The 19,333-nt window shown below is 34.2% G+C and overlaps 4 protein-coding genes across 5 annotated transcripts; 1 reads left to right on the top strand and 3 right to left on the bottom strand.

Annotated features, from left to right (window-relative positions):
• Window positions 1-894: 894 nt before the first annotated feature.
• On the bottom strand, window positions 895-4,511 carry LOC110941992 (MA3 DOMAIN-CONTAINING TRANSLATION REGULATORY FACTOR 1). 2 transcript variants are annotated; one of them, XM_022183691.2, is made up of 4 exons: window positions 4,288-4,511; window positions 3,921-4,159; window positions 2,977-3,071; window positions 895-2,883 (listed from the first exon to the last, which is right to left on the bottom strand). In XM_022183691.2, exons 2-4 carry the CDS (start codon window positions 4,141-4,143, stop codon window positions 1,111-1,113), a joined length of 2,091 nt encoding a protein of 696 aa, XP_022039383.1. In that variant the 5' UTR covers window positions 4,144-4,159; window positions 4,288-4,511; the 3' UTR covers window positions 895-1,110. The 2 variants fall into 2 exon arrangements, with proteins under 2 accessions (XP_022039383.1, XP_022039382.1); XM_022183690.2 differs by having other exon boundaries at window positions 4,236-4,510.
• Window positions 4,512-5,694: 1,183 nt separating this feature from the next.
• Window positions 5,695-10,516, top strand: LOC110944029 (protein FAR1-RELATED SEQUENCE 5-like). The gene is made up of 5 exons (XM_035976127.1): window positions 5,695-5,728; window positions 7,419-8,241; window positions 8,326-8,584; window positions 8,904-9,467; window positions 9,890-10,516. Exons 1-5 carry the CDS (start codon window positions 5,695-5,697, stop codon window positions 10,514-10,516), a joined length of 2,307 nt encoding a protein of 768 aa, XP_035832020.1.
• A 486-nt stretch (window positions 10,517-11,002) lies between these two features.
• Window positions 11,003-11,657, bottom strand: LOC110939425. Its single transcript, XM_022181046.2, has 2 exons — window positions 11,567-11,657; window positions 11,003-11,483 (listed from the first exon to the last, which is right to left on the bottom strand). The coding sequence occupies exons 1-2, from the start codon at window positions 11,612-11,614 to the stop codon at window positions 11,091-11,093; spliced, it is 441 nt and encodes a 146-aa protein (XP_022036738.1). The 5' UTR covers window positions 11,615-11,657; the 3' UTR covers window positions 11,003-11,090.
• A 713-nt stretch (window positions 11,658-12,370) lies between these two features.
• LOC110944028 lies at window positions 12,371-18,160 on the bottom strand. The gene is made up of 11 exons (XM_022185753.2): window positions 18,148-18,160; window positions 17,984-18,049; window positions 16,689-16,811; window positions 15,201-16,606; window positions 14,628-14,937; window positions 14,385-14,536; window positions 14,085-14,307; window positions 13,413-13,496; window positions 13,159-13,242; window positions 12,975-13,073; window positions 12,371-12,792 (listed from the first exon to the last, which is right to left on the bottom strand). The coding sequence occupies exons 1-11, from the start codon at window positions 18,158-18,160 to the stop codon at window positions 12,371-12,373; spliced, it is 2,982 nt and encodes a 993-aa protein (XP_022041445.2).
• Between the last annotated feature and the right edge of the window lie 1,173 nt (window positions 18,161-19,333).

The following is a 19,333-nucleotide window of genomic DNA, read 5'->3' as shown; positions in this document are numbered from 1 at the left end:
TGTTAACATTTGCAGCCTTGTTACAAAAGATGACCTCATTTCTAGCTTGTCAAATGCACCACGCCGCCATGATAACAACCGATTGAATATATTTCTTCTTGTTTTGTTCACCTTAAACAAAGACAATGCATCTTTACGAGGTCTTTTACCGAGAACACAAAGAAATTCGGGACCTTGCCCTAGTAGCTAATATATTGCCAAATTATCATGGCAACTAAGCACGATGTTAACAAATGATCACCGTCTTATCCACCCCTCCGCATAAACTACAGGTGGTAGTTGGGATGCTTATGTTTTTTTTTTTTTTTTTGTGAAAAGCAGTTAGGGTCGGAAGATTTTATATACAAATCACCAATTTGATTTTGAGAAGCATAGAATGCATAAATCACAAACGTTAGCATTTATTTAATTTGAAAAACAAACAGTCTTCATTATTTCAGAGCTCATATGAGAAGTATACAAATAACTTTATTTGACAAATTTCACGACACAATTTGACTATTCGGGTCAGCTTATACCTTTATGACCACAAAATCGATTTAAACTTGGAGAAGAACAAACCCAGCTCTTAACATTGTTCCATTTGAAAAATTCAAAATCGATTCACAGATTCTGTGCCTGTAGATAGAGGCTGTAAGTTGCTCTGGCTTTCAACTTCCATGGTCAAAACTATCATCAAAGCTTAACCCTCGACCTATGTATTCGTGTGACGATTCGACAGAAATGAGAGGAAAGAGATGATCAGGCTCGGCCCATCTGGGTCGAACAGTTGACTAGGTTTATAGAAAATATGAACCAAACCAGCTAGGTTAGGCGGGACGGCCAGACCCACCAGTTTGACAGTACAGTGCAGTTTGAAACCAGCAGACGTGTTATGGTTTAGGCGGTTTCAGCTGTTTATAAACACTAACAAAATACATAATCTGAGAAAAAAGTAAGAACGCGAGTAGAGCAAGATCCAGTCTTCTCACCATAAACTAGGTTTTCCAAAAGCAACCATTTTTATACATCTGGTAAGATAAACAAATAAATGCATGAAAACATATAAGCTAACACCAAGGACTGCTTCATTCATTTGTAACATAAAACGCCACATCATCGCCATCGTGATCACACCGAAACCAGCCATCCCCTAACCACAGCATGCTCTTGATAACCCTTAAACTTGTCTACAGCATCAGGGATATCAAGTGCCAGGTCATCAAGCCCATCTTCGACCCTACCAAACCCTTTGGTCATCTGATTAGTAGTAATCAGACCTTCACTGTAACACTCCTGCAACAAATCCAGCATCCTGTCATTCTTCTTCTCCATAGCCATCACCAAAGCCTTCTTCACCACCTCATGGTTAAAAAACGGCATCCCCAGATCGCGAATACACTGGCAAGCTTCACCAACAACGCCCCCGGTTTCGTATTCTTCGAGTAACTTTACGATTTTGTCCTTGGCATCTTCCACTGCCCACCCGGTCCCACCACCCCAGCACCTTAGGAGTCTCTCACCTGCGTGACGGGCGGCTATAAGCGACTGAGCCACGTGAACAGTCTCACTCCCATTGCAGTTTGGTGCTAACCGGTTCCCAATTTCCTCCAAATTCAATGGAGCCAGTACGTCATCAATAACGGCTCGTGCAAGGAAAAGTGCGAGCTCGTTTGATGCATCGAGTATGTCTAGAGCCGTGTCTTCTGCAGATTCTAACAGAAGGGTAAAACCGTCAACTATATCTCGAGTCGAAAAGATTTCTATATGAAGTGTAGAGAGTAATACAGATGCCATTTCCTTCTCTCGGTTTTTTCTATCCATAGCAAGAGTAATCAACTTTTTCAAGAAAACCGGGTTGTATTCGGGCGACCCAAGATCAACAAGGCTCCTGATAAGTTCAGGTATGTCATCTGAAAGAAAATACTCGTGGATTATACTCACGATTTCTTCTTTGTAACGCTTAAGTTTCTCATCGTCTTCGGCCTCTGTAACCGGCCCATCTCCATTAGAGTTCACAAAGGACGAATCAAGCCAGTTGTCAGTAACCGCAAGTTGGACCAGCGACTCGAACAATGACTTAGCAGATGGTATGTCAAGTGCCAGGTCATCAAGGCTTTCACGCAAACGAGAGAACCCTTTGACCATTTGACTTGAGCTAATCAGCCCTTCCTCTGATGCTTCTTTCAGTAGCTTCAAAATAAGTGGCTCGGCTGAACGATTCTCCATGGCTAGAATCAAAGCCCGTTTGACAACTTCATGATGAAAGAATGCAACGCCTAGCTGGCGGATACACCTACACGCCTCAGCAGTGTCCCCACTTTCAACATATTCTCTTAACAAATCAGAAATCTTTTTCTTGACTTCCTCCACAGTGATGTGGGTGCTGCCACCCCATCGCCGCTCAACGAGTTCTGCGTGATGTGGGGCCGAGAGATAGCTTTTTTCAGCAGTTTGAAGAACTTCAAACCCTTTTGATGATTCTGATAGTGATTTCTTGGCTCGGGTCACAAAGGCTGGAGGAAGAATATCATCAACAACACCACGGGCGACGAATAAAGCAAGAGTCTCAACTGTGTCGAGTATGTCAACCGCCAGGTCATCAGCAGACTCCAGAAGCATAAAAAACCCTTGTTTGATTTGTGTAGAGCTGATGACATCAGAGTACAGAGCTGAAAGAAGAACCGAAGCCATTTCTTTCTCCTTGTCATGTCTGTCCATTGCCATTGATACAAGCCTCTTGATGAAGTACGGATGGTATTCAGATGACCCGAGATCCCTGAGTTCAGACGCTGCTAAATCCACATCACCAGTGGTGAAGTATTCATCAATGATGGATGCCACTTTTCTTTTGTATTCATCCAACGGGTCAGAAACAGCGGACCCAACAAGTTGATATGGCTCCTGAAATTTCATGAACATATAGCCACTCATGTTTACGCTACATTAAAAAGAGCTTCAAAACATGAATTGAATCTGGCAGATAAAAATTCATACCTCACCACTATCGTAATTTGGGTCATTGCGATCAATATGAGGTTCACCATCAGTGTCAAGTAGTTTTCCCCAAGTACCCTTACCACCACCACCGTCTGATTTCAAAGTTATTCAGCAAACAGGTATAATATAAGCATTTAAAGTAAACCAAAAAAACAGAACGGTGATCACTTGCGAAAACAAATTATCGCAAATTCATAAAAATGAAGATAAAACCAAACAGTGTGTGAAAAAACAAGAATCAAACAGAAAGACTGGAGAGACTTTAGTGAAGTAGTACAAGTTTATAAGTTATAACCACACATAGCAAGTTTAATAAGCAGCCTGTTCTTACGAACATGATACAAGCCATAAAACATGACACCGTGACTCCCATCAAACACTCCTCATCAAGATCTATATAGATGGCAAATAATCTTTCTAAAAAGTGTATGATACCAAATAAACACCATAACTTCACAGGATTAAAGCTTATCACAAACAATAACACAAAGCATCATCATCGGGTTCCAACCTGCGATTATTAAAACATTCATAACAAGCATGTCTTCTTTTTTAACAGCAATTTTAACACCTAAATACCACCTAACCTAGCATTTGCAAGGATTTGAACCCACAGGGAAGCAAACACCAGACCACTAGTTCATACTTCATAGATTATAACAAGCATACCTAACACAACCGCTTCACACTGAATGAACCTCTTAAAACATCAATTAAACAAGGAAGATATTTCTAATCATTAACCCATTCACCAAACCAGATGTAATTGCACAAGTTCCAAAACCAAAATACAAGTTCAAAGGGCAAAATCTATTGTTTCAACTTTCAACAATATTCAGTTATTTAGTTTATCTAATATAGTCATATCTATTCTAAAATGACTTAAATAATCTAATATAATAAAATTAGGCAAAATAGAAATACCTAAAAAATACACACACCTTTCTTAACCCTAACAAGCTTCCCGGAATGCGAGCGACGCACATGCCTAACAGCAATTCCAACGTTCGGCGCCCTTTCACCGGCCGGAGCTTTAATCTGATGCTCCGCCATCAACCACGATGGCGACTTCGGCGACGACGACAAAACCTCCGTGCTCTGAGTCGCCGTTTTCAACACCTCTCTCTGTTCATCAGTCAGGAAACCTTCACGCGCCGCCGCCATTTCCACTCGCAAAACCCTAACACAACAAAAAACCCAATCTCAACATCAAATCAATCTCAAATTCAACAGATCTATCAATAACGTTCACTTACAGATCAAATTAAACGCGATTCAACACCGAATTCAACACAACAATAAACTAACCGATAAATCGATAAATTCAAACAGATTTATCGTCTTCTTCAACTGCTCTTGGCTCGGATCTGATCTCGAGCCAAGACAGAAGATATCAACAATTAACGATCAACAATCAATAATCAAAACAATCAGCTTATAAATCTCTGTGGTGAATTTGTTGCATGAAACCCTAGATGAGTAGAATGAGAGAAACACACAGTGAGTGTGTGTGAAAAGATAACGAAATGAAATGGATGAGGACGGAGAGTACGGTTTTATAGGGAGGCTAGACGGTTACGTGGACACGTCACCGTCTATTAGCGAGATTACACGTGGCAGTTGGGCTAATTGGGGTTGTACCGTACACCGTCTCATTGGTTGTGTGATGATGGGTTTAACCAATCTAGGGTTTTCACTTTTGTGAAAAGACTAATATGACCCTGCAATGGATCTACTTTGTTTAATTTAAGATTGCGTTAAATACAATTTTAGTCCATGTGATTCGGATTATTTTATCAGTTTATTTCAAATGTTTTATTTTTCGTCTGTGAGTTTAAAAATATTTCACCGTTGACATTTTAGTCCACTGGTTTAACTTTATTGATTTTTCTGTTAACGAGAAGGGCGATTCGATCATTTTATATGGCCAAATTGCCCTTCTAGTTAATAGAATTACATATAAAATGACCGAACCCTTCTCGTTAACAGAAAAAATGGATGAAGTTAACCTACTGGACTAAAATGGCAACGGTGAAACCTTTTTTAGACCCACAGGCGAAAAATAAAACCTTTGAACTAAAATGACAAAATAGTCCAAACCACAGGGACTAAAATAGCATTTAACTCTTTAAAATTTTATACCTAATACAGATAATATTTTTTGCTTTTAAGTTTTCTTTAATCGGTATGATTTGTCTCTGAGCTACTAATTATATAAATGATTTGTATAATTGAAACATGACAAACATATAAGGAAGAGATTTGTTGGAAAAAACATTACTAAATAATTTAAAAGATTAAAATGCAATCAAGTGTTTATAACTTATGAACATTTTGTTTGTTAAGGGAAGTTGTCGATTTCAAATTGACTAGGCAAACAACAATGTTCCATACACGTTTGATGGATTTATATTGTAGTTACTTTCCTAGCTAATTTAACTTGGTGGTATAAAGACTTTGGCTAAAGATCAAATAAAAATAAATTAAACGTACTAAACGTACGAATGGGGGGAAACTAAAAAAAGGGGCGGTGGCAATATTGTAATAATGCAAATATCTTTTTTCTCATTCTAAAATCGTACAACCTACAATCAACGCTCCTGATCTGTTTTTATTTAGGGTTTAGTACGATTCTCCATCATCTCAAATCATACATACTTACAAATCAATGTCCCCAATTCTATTCTATTGATCGTTTCGTTGTTTTTATCATCAATGGCTGAAGAACATTTGAACTCTAATTTTGAAGGTTTGTGTTATTTTTATTTCTAGAATTGATATAATTTCACATCAGCTGATTGTATTTTGTAGAATCAGCCACAAATCAACGTCGCTGATGTAGAGTAATTTTGAGTGTTTTTTGATTTAGTGTACAGTTGTCTTGGTTGTAGGGTAATTTTGTGCCCTTGTAGGGTAATTATGAATGAGTTGTTGTCTGATGCACCTGTAGGGTAATTTTGAGTGTTTTTTTATTTATTTGTACTGTTGTCTTGGTTGTAGGGTAATTTTGTGCACTTGTAGGGTAATTATTAAATGAGTTGTTGCCTTATACACTTGTAGGGTAATTTTGTGTACTTGTAGGGTAATTATGAATGAGTTGTTGTCTGATGCACCTGTAGGGTAATTTTGAGTGTTTTTTTATTTATTTGTACTGTTGTTGTGGTTGTAGGGTAATTTTGTGCACTTGTAGGGTAATTATTAAATGAGTTGTTGTCTGATGCACCTGTAGGGTAATTTTGTGCACTTGTAGGGTAATTATGAATGAGTTGTTGTCTGATGCACCTGTAGGGTAATTTTTAGTGTTATATTGATTTATTTGTACAGTTGTCTTGGTTGTAGGGTAATTTTGTGCACTTGTAGGGTAATTATTAAATGAGTTGTTGCCTTATACACTTGTAGGGTAATTTTGTGTACTTGTAGGGTAATTATGAATGAGTTGTTGTCTGATGCACCTGTAGGGTAATTTTGAGTGTTTTTTGATTTATTTGTACTGTTGTTGTGGTTGTAGGGTAATTTTGTGCACTTGTAGGGTAATTATGAAATGAGTTGTTGCCTTATACACTTGTAGGGTAATTTTGTGTACTTGTAGGGTAATTATGAATGAGTTGTTGTCTGATGCACCTGTAGGGTAATTTTGAGTGTTTTTTGATTTAGTGTACAGTTGTCTTGGTTGTAGGGTAATTTTGTGCACTTGTAGGGTAATTATGAAATGAGTTGTTGCCTTATACACTTGTAGGGTAATTTTGTGCACTTGTGGGGTAATTATGAATGAGTTGTTGTCTGATGCACCTGTAGGGTAATTTTGAGTGTTATATTGATTTAGTGTACAGTTGTCTTGGTTGCAGGGTAATTTTGTGCACTTGTAGGGTAATTATGAAATGAGTTGTTGCCTTATACACTTGTAGGGTAATTTTGTGCTCTTTGTAGGGTAATTATGAATGAGTTGTTGTCTGATGCACCTGTAGGGTAATTTTGAGTGTTATATTGATTTATTTGTACTGTTGTTGTGGTTGTAGGGTAATTTTGTGCACCTGTAGGGGTAATTATGAATGAGTTGTTGTCTAATGCACCTGTAGGGTAATTTTGAGTGTTATATTGATTTATTGTACTGTTGTTGTGGTTGTAGGGTAATTTTGTGCAATTGTAGGGTAATTATGAAATGAGTTGTTACCTTATACACTTGTAGGGTAATTTTGTGCACTTGTAGGGTAATTATGAATGAGTTGTTGTCTAATGCACCTGTAGGGTAATTTTGAGGGTTATATTGATTTAGTGTACTGTGTTGTGGTTGTAGGGTAATTTTGTAGTAGTTGGACTGCTCCATCAGTATTATAATTTATGTGTAGTTATTTTAATTTTATGCATATCTGTAGTGTAATTATACATCAGTATAGTAATTTATAATTTAAAGTGTAATTATTTATTTGTTTTAATTTCAGATGTTGGAATCGAAGGTATAATTTCAGGTTTTCAGCGTTTGTCGCCTTCTACTGAAAGGACTTTCAAACCTAGTGTACCTTCTTCTATAACACCGGTTGTTGGCATGGTTTTCTCATCTTTGGATGCTGCATATGAGTTTTATCAAATTTATGCCAAGAAAGGAGGATTTTGTGTAAGGAAGGGGTCTCAAACTGAAAAAAATGGTTTCATTGCATATAAGTACTATACATGTTCAAAGGAGGGTCATAAGCCATTTAAGAAGTTTGATGGAGTTCTAGAAGTTGTTAAAGATGGAAAAAAGCCAAGAAAGGGTAGGAATAGGCCCTCTATCCGTACGGGTTGTAATGCACATATTGCATTATATTCTGATGATGGCAAATCGTATAATCTATATAGGTTTGTAGAACAACATAATCATACTTTGATTTCTCAAGAAGATATGCAATTTGTTCCGTCATCAAGGAATTTAACGGTTATGAAACAAAAGAGAATATATTCTTTGTCAACGTTAAACCTAGGTCCTGTAAAGTCATTTAACATCATGAGGACCGAATATGGTGGTTTTGAAGAGGTTGGTGCAACTGCTGTGGACTGCAAGAATTTTAAAAGAGATTTAAACTGTTTCATTGGAGAATACGACGCTGAAATGATTGTTCAAAGATTGACCAATAAGAAAGAATATCTGCGGGATTTTTCATTTGAATATACTGTAGATTCAAATGGTTGTTTGACAGGGTTATTTTGGGCAGATGAAGTTTCTAAACAGAATTATTTGGTTTTTGGTGATGTAATATCATTTGATGCAACTTTCAAAACGAACAAGTAAGTTTATAGTCTATTTATTTTATGATTTTTAATGTTATTATTAGTTTTTTTTACTTATTTATTCTTTATTTTTTTGGGCAGATACAAAATGGTTTTTGTTCCGTTCACTGGCATTGATAATCATTTTCATAATGTGAATCTTGGAGCTGGTCTAATTGCAAAAGAAACTACTGAGTCTTATGTGTGGTTATTGACATGTTTTTTGAATGCATTTGGTCATCAACCAAAGGTTGTAGTTACGGATCAAGATGCCGCTATGAAGGCAGCAATTGAAACTGTTTTCACGGATAGTAGACATCGATTATGTATGTGGCATATTATGAAGAAAGTAGCGGATAAGGTTAGTTTGAGTAACTTATTTAGAGTAATTAAGTAATTTTGGCTGTAGAATTTAGTGTAGAGTAATTATGATCATGAGTTAAGTAAAGTAATTATGTCTAAAGTTTTTGTTTTATTTAAGTAATTTATCTATTTCTTGCTTTATATGAATAGAGTTATTATTTATTATTGTAGAGTAATTATCTAATTTTGTGTAGTGGAGGAAGTGTTGAGTAATTATGTTCATAGGGTAATTATTAAGTAATGTAGAGTAATTAAGTAACTGTTTTGTCAAATTAAGTAAGTGTGCAGTTATTAATTGATCATTTATTTATTTACAGGTTGGGAATGTATTGTGTAATGATGATACTTTTAAACGTCGTGTTTGCAATATTGTGTGGACAGATGCAATTGAACCTGAAATGTTTGAGAAGGAATGGCAAGAAATAATTCATGACTTTGGTCTTTTACAGAATATTTGGTTAGAAAGTATGTTTGACTTAAGATCGATGTGGATTCCTGCTTTTTATCGTGATGAACCTATGTCAGGGCTTATGCGTACTACTTCAAGGTCTGAAAGTGAAAATCAATTTTTTGGTAGTGTTTCAAACTCGCAATTGACTCTTGTAGAGTTTTTTAGTCATTTTGATATGGCAATTGAAGCTCAAAGATATAATCATCGAAAAAATGATCATGATACGCGTAATACTGAGTATGATAATTGGACTGATTCTCCTCTTGAAGTACATGCTCATAAGTTGTATACTAGGGCCATATTTTTTGATGTTCAAGAAGAGATCCTTGCTAGTTTTGAGAAATGTTTTTCAGTTAATGTCAAAGAAGAAGGAGAGAATGCAAGGTTCTTTATTAGAGATATTTCGGCTTTTGGAAATGGGTTCTTTGAGGTAATATTTTTTTTTTTTTTTGATTTCATATGTATCAGTAGAGTAATTATATCTCTTTGTAGGGTAATTATGAAATGAGTTGTTGCATGATGCACTTGTAGGGTAATTTTGTGCTCTTGTAGGGTAATTATGAATGAGTTGTTGTCTGATGCACCTGTAGGGTAATTTTGAGTGTTATATTGATTTAGTGTACAGTTGTCTTGGTTGCAGGGTAATTTTGTGCACTTGTAGGGTAATTATGAAATGAGTTGTTGCCTTATACACCTGTAGGGTAATTTTGTGCACTTGTAGGGTAATTATATGAAATCTCATAACAATACAAACTGTGATTCTCTTAGTAGAGTTATTGTAAATAGAATATATCAGTAGAGTAATTTTTTTCATATGTAGGGTAATTATCATCTTTTTTTAAATTTTGACAGGTATTAGCTAAAGTTGATGATGAATTTTCTGCTTCGTGTTCTTGTAAAAGATTTGAGCAATACGGGTTATTATGTCGACATGTTTTCCTTGTCATTCGAATGTTTGAAATTGAAGAAATTCCTGAAAAGTACATTTTGAGGCGTTGGATAAGGGAAGCAGTTAGAAATAGAGCCAATTGTTCTTTTTTTGCGGAAGATAGTTCGAATGTCAATATTGATGAGGCAAATCAGGTTGTTCGCGAGATTATGCTTGCTAGTGAATGCCTTTGTAATCGATTTTTTTCAAATAATGAAGAACTGATCAAGATTAGAGATGAACTGAAAGGAATGATTCAAAAGGCAGATGAGAGTAGTAAGACTGGGCTGGTTTTTAAAAAAAAAGATATGATGGCTTCTCTTCTTGGATATAATCTACCATCAACATCAACTGTTAAACTTCCTCCTGGTATTAGAAACAAGGGACGTGGATCACACAGGAGAATTAAATCCAAAAAAGAGAAAGCAGCTAGTCGTATGGGGAAAAGGCATCGAGGATGTAAGGTATGTGGGATGGTGGGTCATGATATTCGAACATGCAGTGCACTTGTTCGTCCAGTTGTAGAGGGTGCAGTTTCTACAGATAAATAGCTTTTTATATTTTTGAAATTTTGTAAACTTTAATTGATCTTAAGGATTTTTGGATTTTGCAGTGTTTTTTTATATTGGATTATAGTTTAATATTCTTCTTCAATGTGTAAGGTAATTATTGGATTATATGAATGTGTAGGGTAATTAACAGAATCATAACAATGCCTACAGTTGATTTTATCCATAGAGTAGTTATATCAATGTGTAGAGTAATTATAACAATGTGTAGGGTAATTATCAGAATTATGACAATACCAACAGTTATAACACAATTATAACAAAGAAGAAGAGTTATTATGACAATTATAACAAATAATAACAGTTGTTTCAATTTGTAGAGTAATTATAACAATGTGTAGGGTAATTATCAGAATTATTACAATACCAACAGTTGTGGTTATCAGTAGAGTAATTATATCAATCTGAAGCATAATTATCATAATGCATAAAGTGAAACAAAATATATTCTAAAATAAAGTTCAACAGTATTCAAACATATTAAAAAAGAACACACGTCTAGAAGTTAAATCCAAACATTAAACATGAGTTTAAAACTGCAAATTGAAACAAACATTCAAACAAAGTCTTTTTGCCTTTGATCCATCTTTTCCTTCAAATCTTTTTGATGTTCTGCCTTAACTTTATCATCCATCTTTTCATATTCAAGGGCATGCTTTATAAGATCATCTTTCATGGTGTTGATTTCTGACAACAGCATTTTGGTCAAGAATTTCTTCCTCAACTCAGAAATTTGAGGTTTATGAAATTTCTCATTTGATAAGAAGCCGCAATCCCAGTTTTCTTCACCAAAATAAGTTTCCATATGGCGCATTGTATAAATGCCACAATCAATGTAGTTTTCTTCTGTCCTCCATGGCATTTCCAATCTTTTGATGATTGCCTTTCTTAGTGTTTTTTTGGCGAATCTAATCTTCTTCAGCTCAAGGTAGTCACACAATGCATTTCTCTACAATATATCAAAAATAAAATATGTTAGTTTCTCAAAAATAAAATATGTTAGTAAAACTGTAAAGTTATTATTAGTCATACCAACATATTAGGGATCCCTTGATATCTATCATGGAATTTTTTACCCATTTTGCTGTTATCGATCAACACAATTTTAGAAGTCTTCAGATTGAAACACGGGACGTAATAATGTTCTGAAGCTAAAATGGGGAAAAACAGGAGGTCGAAATCTCTTATCGATTTGACCTTAAACTGTTCAAGCCATTGATCCAAGTTTTGCGTGAACATCAAAAGTCGAACTTCATCGGTGGTTGTAGGTGCATAATGAGCCTTTAACTGTAAATTCACAATATCAAAAGTAATCGCAACAGTTGATATTTCAATAGAGTAATTATAGCTATCTGTAGAGTAATTTTTTTTTTGTAGAAATAATATCAGTAGAGTAATTATATCAATGTCTAGGGTAATTATCAGTATTATTAAAAATAAAAACAGTTGTTCTTATCTGTAGAGTAATTATAGCTATAGGTAGAGTAATTGTATGAAATATAACAATAACAATGAATCTTTGCACAAACAGAATAATCTACATAATAGCAAAACAATTTATAAAAGAGTAAGTCTGAAAACGTACCAATAGAAGCGATGAGCAAAAAAACCTACTAAGAGAATACCGGCTTTTCATTTTTTCTTCATTGTTTAGCACTTCGGCCCAATTGTCTATGAGGACTGATGTAATTTTTATACCATCAAACATTGCTTCAAAAACCACTTTGATTGAATCTGTCCCATAAACTGACTTGTATACAAACTTCCTGTTGTTTTAAAAAAGATAGAATATTAATAAGATATATGAACAACATTTGCAAACTACTAAAATAGTACTTACAATTCATCTACTGGAGAAAATATGTAATCTACTATCAATTGTTCATCATCACTCAGCTTTGTTCCAAGTTCAACTTTCCGGTTAACGTAAGGTGATTTATATGCAGAAGTTGGCTTAATTATTCTCTTTTCTTTTGTTTGTTCAGGGGTAGTGTGGCTTTCAGTTGATTCTTGGGTGATGGGTACTTGAAGAAATGGAAATGTGTCGAGAATTGACTGTATTTTGTTTTCGTTTTCACCTTCAATAGGATTTACTTTCAACTGATCCTTTAAATGTTGTTCTTCTGTTTCTTGCAATCTAATCACCATTTCATTTAGTAATGTTTCCGTTGTCCCTTGTTCTGGTTGATCGTTTTCAGCAACTTCATTCTCACCATCATCACCTTCATTACCATCAACTATTTTTGAAGCATTATCACCTGTAATAGTTGATCGTATTTCATCAGTAGAGTAATTATTTAAATGTGTAGGGTAATTATCAGAATTATAACAAATAACAACAGTTGATCTTATCAGTAGAGTAATTATACCAATGTGTAGGGTAATTAACAGAATTATAACAAATAACAATATATGATTTTTATCAGTTGAGTAATTATACCTTCTAGCCCACCATCTTTATTCTTATCATCATTTAAACTTCTTTCTTCATGACGTGATTTCATTGTTTGTTCAACCTCTGCTTCTTTGTTGAAGACACCTTCAATTTATCAGTAGGGTAATTATACCAATGTGTAGGGTAATTAACAGAATTATAACAAATAACAATATATGAGTAATTATACCTTCTAGCCCACCATCATTTAGACTTCTTTCTTCATGACGTGATTTCATTGTTTGTTCAACCTCTGCTTCTTTGTTGAAGACACCTCCAATTTTGTCAAATAATACATATTAATTGTAGGATAGGTAGTTATTAGAATTATAACAAATAACAATAGTTGATCTTATCAGTAGGGTAATTATACCAATGTGTAGGGTAATTAACAGAATTATAACAAATAACAATATATGATTTTTATTAGTTGAGTAATTATACCTTCTAGCCCACCATCATTTAGACTTCTTTCTTCATGACGTGATTTCATTGTTTGTTCAACCTCTGCTTCTTTGTTGAAGACACCTTCAATTTTGTCAAATAATACATATGTTAATTGTAGGATAGGTAGTTATTAGAATTATAACAAATAACATTTCATTTTATCAGTAGAGTAATTATTTAAATGTGTAGGGTAATTATCAGAATTATAACAAATAACAACAGTTGATCTTATCAGTAGGGTAATTATACCAATGTGTAGGGTAATTAACAGAATTATAACAAATAACAATATATGATTTTTATTAGTTGAGTAATTATACCTTCTAGCCCACCATCATTTAGACTTCTTTCTTCATGACGTGATTTCATTGTTTGTTCAACCTCTGCTTCTTTGTTAAAGACACCTTCAATTTTGTCAAATAATACATATGTTAATTGTAGGATAGGTAGTTATTAGAATTATAACAAATAACATTTCATTTTATCAGTAGAGTAATTATTTAAATGTGTAGGGTAATTATCAGAATTATAACAAATAACAACAGTTGATCTTATCAGTAGGGTAATTATACCAATGTGTAGGGTAATTAACAGAATTATAACAATATATGTTAAGCCTATATGTTAATTGTAGGATAGCTATTTTATAAAGCAAGTGTAAATATGTACCTTCTTCATCAACTTTTTCCATTGATGGTTCATCCAAATTGATGATGTTAGTATCATCATTTGTACTTTGACTCAACGGATATTTGGCTTCCCATTCCTTACACATGTCTTGTACATTTTGATTCCATGGAAACTTTGATTTTCCCTCCTTCACCATTTGATTAATTACTTCTTTTAACTCCTCAAATTTTTCCATATGGTTTTCAAGAGTAATCAACCATTGCTACACAATGAAAAATATATAAGTATAGTAACTATTTGAATTGATAGCGTAGTTTTTGTTTGTAGAGTAATTATTACCTTTTCATTTGATCTATAATCAGGGCCTAAGTAGGATGATAATCCAGATACTTGTAATGGTGTAGCACAATAATTGAAAAGCTTTTGCGTCGACGTTCCAATCTCAAATTTATTGATGTCAAAAGTTGAATCGGACAGTCTTGTAGAAGGCACTACATAGAACAAGTAAAACAACAATTGGTTAAAATAGTTTTTTTTTGATCTTTTGATTGCATAATAGTGTAATTATATGAAATTACATACATGATGTTGTGAAATCATCATTTGGTTCATTGCGACCTTCTTCATTTGTATTATCACCAATAGGTTCTTCAACATTTGAAACTTGAACATTCTTTTTGCTTTTATCTGCCGTATCAGATTCAACACTTTTCGGATTTTCATTCATTTCTACATCGTCATCGGTTTCTTCATCGTCTGTCAATGGGCCATTATTGTAGAAATGTTTTTGCAAGTTGTTGAGTAGCTCCGTTGTGATATACTTCACTGCTGGTGTTTCAACTTTAAAACTTGTTTTTTTGTGCCTCTTGAAGTATGAATGTGCGAATATTACCTGCCATTAATTTAACGAAATAAAAGTTTTAAATTAAATTAGTTATAAAAAATAGCTATATTATTTACAAATTATAAGTAGAGTAATTATTTAAATGTGTAGGGTAATTATCAGAATTAAAACAAATAACAACAGTTGATCTTATCAGTAGGGTAATTATACCAATGTGTAGGGTAATTAACAGAATTATAACAAATAACAATATATGATATTTATCCGTTGTCAAATAATACATATGTTAATTAACAGAGTAATTATCATACCGCAAGTAATATTATTGGGCCAGTGAATTGATCAATTCCTCCTTTCCACTTTTTCTTTGATCTTCTTAAACATTCGAGCATGTAGCCACACCAGTTCATATTTGGTATTTCTGAATCGTTTTCAATACCAATTATAAACCTTTGGTTGACTGTTGTTGACTGTGTTGTTTCTCCTAACAAAGTATTCACCACAACAAGAAAGTTTGTGTTGAATAACTTTCCTGCTTGTGAAGATTCTTTTATCAGATCAATCACTTTTATCACACTGATTTTCGTGGTATCAAATTGATTCTTAAATTCATCAACTCTCTCACCAACACCTTTTCTAGGTTTGTTCTTCTCAAGCACTGTAATCTTACCCCTTGGTATTCCGAGACATTCTTCTACTAACTTTGATGTTATTTTTATTCGATGATTTCCAGTATTGATCTCTTGCCTGTCTTCATCGTAGTTCATTACCAACCAATATCCTAACATTGTTGGTACAAAATTTATCTTCAGTGAAAGTAAAGCTTCAAACCCCATTTCTTTCACAGCTTTTTTTTGTTCATCCGAAAGTGAACTTATAGCATCCAATAGACCAGATGACTTGCATTTCATGTGTAGGGTATTTCTAGTGAATTCTACAAATTTCCTTTGTGGCAATTCTTTCTGAGGTGTTCTTTTTCTGGTCTTAATAGGGGATTGAAAATCGTCTTGAGAATCCACTTCTGTTCTTTTTCCACTCCCCTTTTCACAAACTTGCTCATCTTTATTGTTCCTCTTTTTTTTCCTACTATATTTATGTTCCATAGCAGTTTTTACCGGTGTAGATTTTGAAGTTCTCAACTGTTTAACTGGAGACTCAAAATCGTCTTGTGAGTCTAATTGCTTTCTTTTACGAGTGTCATCTTCACAAACTTTTTTATCTTTTGCAGCGTCTTGTTTCTCAACAGGCTTTTCTTTTCCAGCGTCCTTCTTCTTCACAACTGTTTTTTCTCTTGCAACATTCTTCTTTTTCACAACAGCAGTTTCTTTTGCAGCATCCTTTTTCACAACAGCAGATTCTTTGGCAGTTTCCTTCTCTTTAACAACCGGTTTTTCTTTCGCAGCGTCCTCTTTCCCAACAGCAGTTTCTTTGGCAGCTTCCTTCTGTTTCACAGCAGGTTTTTCTTTCGCAGCATCCTTTTTCACAAAAGCAGATTCTTTGGCAGTTTCCTTCTCTTTAACAACCGGTTTTTCTTTCGCAGCGTCCTCTTTCCCAACAGCAGTTTCTTTGGCAGCTTCCTTCTCTTTCACAGCAGGTTTTTCTTTCGCAGCATCCTCTTTCACAACAGGTTTTGCAGCATCCTTCTCTATCACAACTGTTGTTTGTTTTCTTTTAAGATGTGTTTTCCTATCTTCCTTCTTTTTCATTGCTATATTTTCTGTTTCATCATCAGAGTAAAAAAATCGTCAATTGCAATATTTGCTATAGATTATTTATCTACATAATTTAGCTTTTCTAACCTGCTAATGTTTGTCCATCATCAATTTGTTCAACATCAAAGCAAACAGGGTTTGTTGCATCATTGCTATATTTTTTAAGTGATTTTGAGCGAGTTCTCTGACTTTTCCTCCTTTTTATAGAAACTAAATATACAAAATACAATATTTTAATTGATAACTATTACCCTATAAGTTCAACAAAATTACCCTACAAGCACAACTGTACACTAAATCAATGTAACATTCAAAATTACATTACAAGTCCTACAAAATTACCCTACAGGTGCATCAGACAACAACTCATTCATAATTACCCTACAAGTGCACAAAATTACCCTACAGGTGCATCAGACAACAACTCATTTAATAATTACCCTACAAGTGCACAAAATTACCCTACAAGTGTATAAGGCAACAACTCATTTCATAATTACCCTACAAGTACACAAAATTACCCTACAACCACAACAACAGTACAAATAAATCAAAAAACACTCCAAATTACCCTACAGGTGCATCAGACAACAACTCATTTCATAATTACCCTACAAGTGCACAAAATTACCCTACAAGTGTATAAGGCAACAACTCATTTCATAATTACCCTACAAGTGCACAAAATTACCCTACAACCACAACAACAGTACAAATAAATCAAAAAACACTCAAAATTACCCTACAGGTGCATCAGACAACAACTCATTTCATAATTACCCTACAAGTACACAAAATTACCCTACAAGCGTATAAGGCAACAACTCATTTCATAATTACCCTACAAGTGCACAAAATTACCCTACAACCAAGACAACTGTACAAATAAATCAATATAACACTAAAAATTACCCTACAGGTGCATCAGACAACAACTCATTCATAATTACCCTACAAGTGCACAAAATTACCCTACAGGTGCATCAGACAACAACTCATTTAATAATTACCCTACAAGTGCACAAAATTACCCTACAACCACAACAACAGTACAAATAAATAAAAAAACACTCAAAATTACCCTACAGGTGCATCAGACAACAACTCATTTCATAATTACCCTACAAGTACACAAAATTACCCTACAAGTGTATAAGGCAACAACTCATTTCATAATTACCCTACAAGTGCACAAAATTACCCTACAACCAAGACAACTGTACAATAAATCAAAAAACACTCCAAATTACCCTACAGGTGCAAAATATTTACCCTACAACCAAAACAACTGTACAGTAAATCAAACTAACCCTAAAAGTGTATCAGTCAACAACTCAGTCAAAATTACACTACAAATGCAACAAAATTATCAATATCAATACCAGAATCAGCGGTTTTAGACTTTTTTTCTTTGTTATCCTTCATCGTTATTGTAGCATCTGTGTTTTCTAAAAAAAAAACCCAAAAAAAAGATCAGGTGAATAACGATTGAGAAAAAAACTGATTCAAAATTACCCTACAAATGCTTCATTGAAGTTGAAATTACCTTTTGTAGACATGACTAATGGAAGAATCGAAGGGTTTTTGAAGATTTTTGGAGACTTTGAATCAGAGCATTTTGAAGTTTTTTCGGACTCTGATTTTTTGAAATGATGGTTTTTGTTGAAAAAGGAAGGAAATAAGAAAAGACAAACTGTATGAGTATGTTTAATTACGAAATTGCCACCGCTGCCACCGCCGAAAAATGCAGGAGAAAAGACAAACTGTACTATATGTTTAATTACAAAATTGCCACCGCCAAAAAGTGCCATTCGTACGGTTCGTATGTTTAGTTTATTTTTACAAGAACTTAACTCTAAAGACTTTACGTCAACAGGTTAAAAAATAATTATTAAATAGTAATAAATTGATTTAATTGTTTTATCATGTGTATCATTAACACACTAGTTCTTATTGCAGATTTGGTACATTTTTTTTAAAAAAATACATGTTTAGTCCAATGGTATTCAAGCAAGTAACACATATACTCATCATCGTCTAATAACATCTATTTTTCTTGTTGAATCTTCCCATGTGTCGTCGATGTGAGGGCATTATAGTCTTTTCAATTCCCTATTTCATCAATGTGCAAATCTATTTCATCATCAATCCCACTTCGCTTATTATTGAACGAAGACGTTTCCCTACTATACGTCAATCATCATCTTCTTTCTTCACCCTAAATCATATATGGCAATTTTAATGAAGTGCTGAAACGGTATTTTAAAAACATCATTGAAGAGTTACAAAGTGTTCCAAAGATTTTCAATAGGTCATTAGATTTCAATATGTTGAAGTTTATCTCCAAGAATCCTATGGTTGATCTTTAAATCAACCAAGATGGCATTTTTTTACCCATATGAAGATTCATTTATCACTTTGTTGTTTCTTTATTAATGGTTGGTTACTAAAACATGATCTCTCAAGATTCATCATGGGGTACATGTTGGTCAGTTCTGTTTAGGCATGATGGAAAACATGAAAACATACCTGATTGCATCAGCACAAGCCAGCAGAGAATCCAGATGGAGATGTAGCAACAGTGTTTGACATAGTTGTCAGTTTGGTTTGGTTCCTCCTTAGGGTGCAATCTAATGATGGTGATGAAGAAACCGAATAAGGGAGTTCGGTTATGGAGATGGAGGTCGATTTGATGTTATGAGTAATTAGGTTATGTGTCTAACCTTATAACC

Source organism: Helianthus annuus, chromosome 8 (genome assembly GCF_002127325.2).
Source record: "Helianthus annuus cultivar XRQ/B chromosome 8, HanXRQr2.0-SUNRISE, whole genome shotgun sequence".
NCBI lineage: Eukaryota > Viridiplantae > Streptophyta > Magnoliopsida > Asterales > Asteraceae > Helianthus > Helianthus annuus.
Note: the sequence above shows the minus strand (reverse complement) of the source record. Positions and strands in the feature narration are given on the sequence as shown.

Coding starts and splice junctions, on each gene's coding strand:
- LOC110944029 (XM_035976127.1), top strand. CDS start 5,695: ATGGCTGAAGAACATTTGAACTCTAATTTTGAAG. Junction 5,729..7,418: donor TTTGAACTCTAATTTTGAAG/GTTTGTGTTATT, acceptor TTTTAATTTCAG/ATGTTGGAATCGAAGGTATA. Junction 9,468..9,889: donor TTGGAAATGGGTTCTTTGAG/GTAATATTTTTT, acceptor AAATTTTGACAG/GTATTAGCTAAAGTTGATGA.
- LOC110939425 (XM_022181046.2), bottom strand. CDS start 11,614: ATGGGTAAAAAATTCCATGATAGATATCAAGGGATCCCTAATATGTTG. Junction 11,484..11,566: donor AAGGGATCCCTAATATGTTG/GTATGACTAATA, acceptor GATATATTGTAG/AGAAATGCATTGTGTGACTA.
- LOC110944028 (XM_022185753.2), bottom strand. Junction 13,074..13,158: donor AAATGATGGTGGGCTAGAAG/GTATAATTACTC, acceptor GATAAATTGAAG/GTGTCTTCAACAAAGAAGCA. Junction 12,793..12,974: donor TAAAGATGGTGGGCTAGAAG/GTATAATTACTC, acceptor CAACTATTACAG/GTGATAATGCTTCAAAAATA.
- LOC110941992 (XM_022183691.2), bottom strand. CDS start 4,143: ATGGCGGCGGCGCGTGAAGGTTTCCTGACTGATGAACAGAGAGAGGTG. Junction 3,072..3,920: donor GCTTGTTAGGGTTAAGAAAG/GTGTGTGTATTT, acceptor CTTTGAAATCAG/ACGGTGGTGGTGGTAAGGGT. Junction 2,884..2,976: donor CAAATTACGATAGTGGTGAG/GTATGAATTTTT, acceptor ATGAAATTTCAG/GAGCCATATCAACTTGTTGG.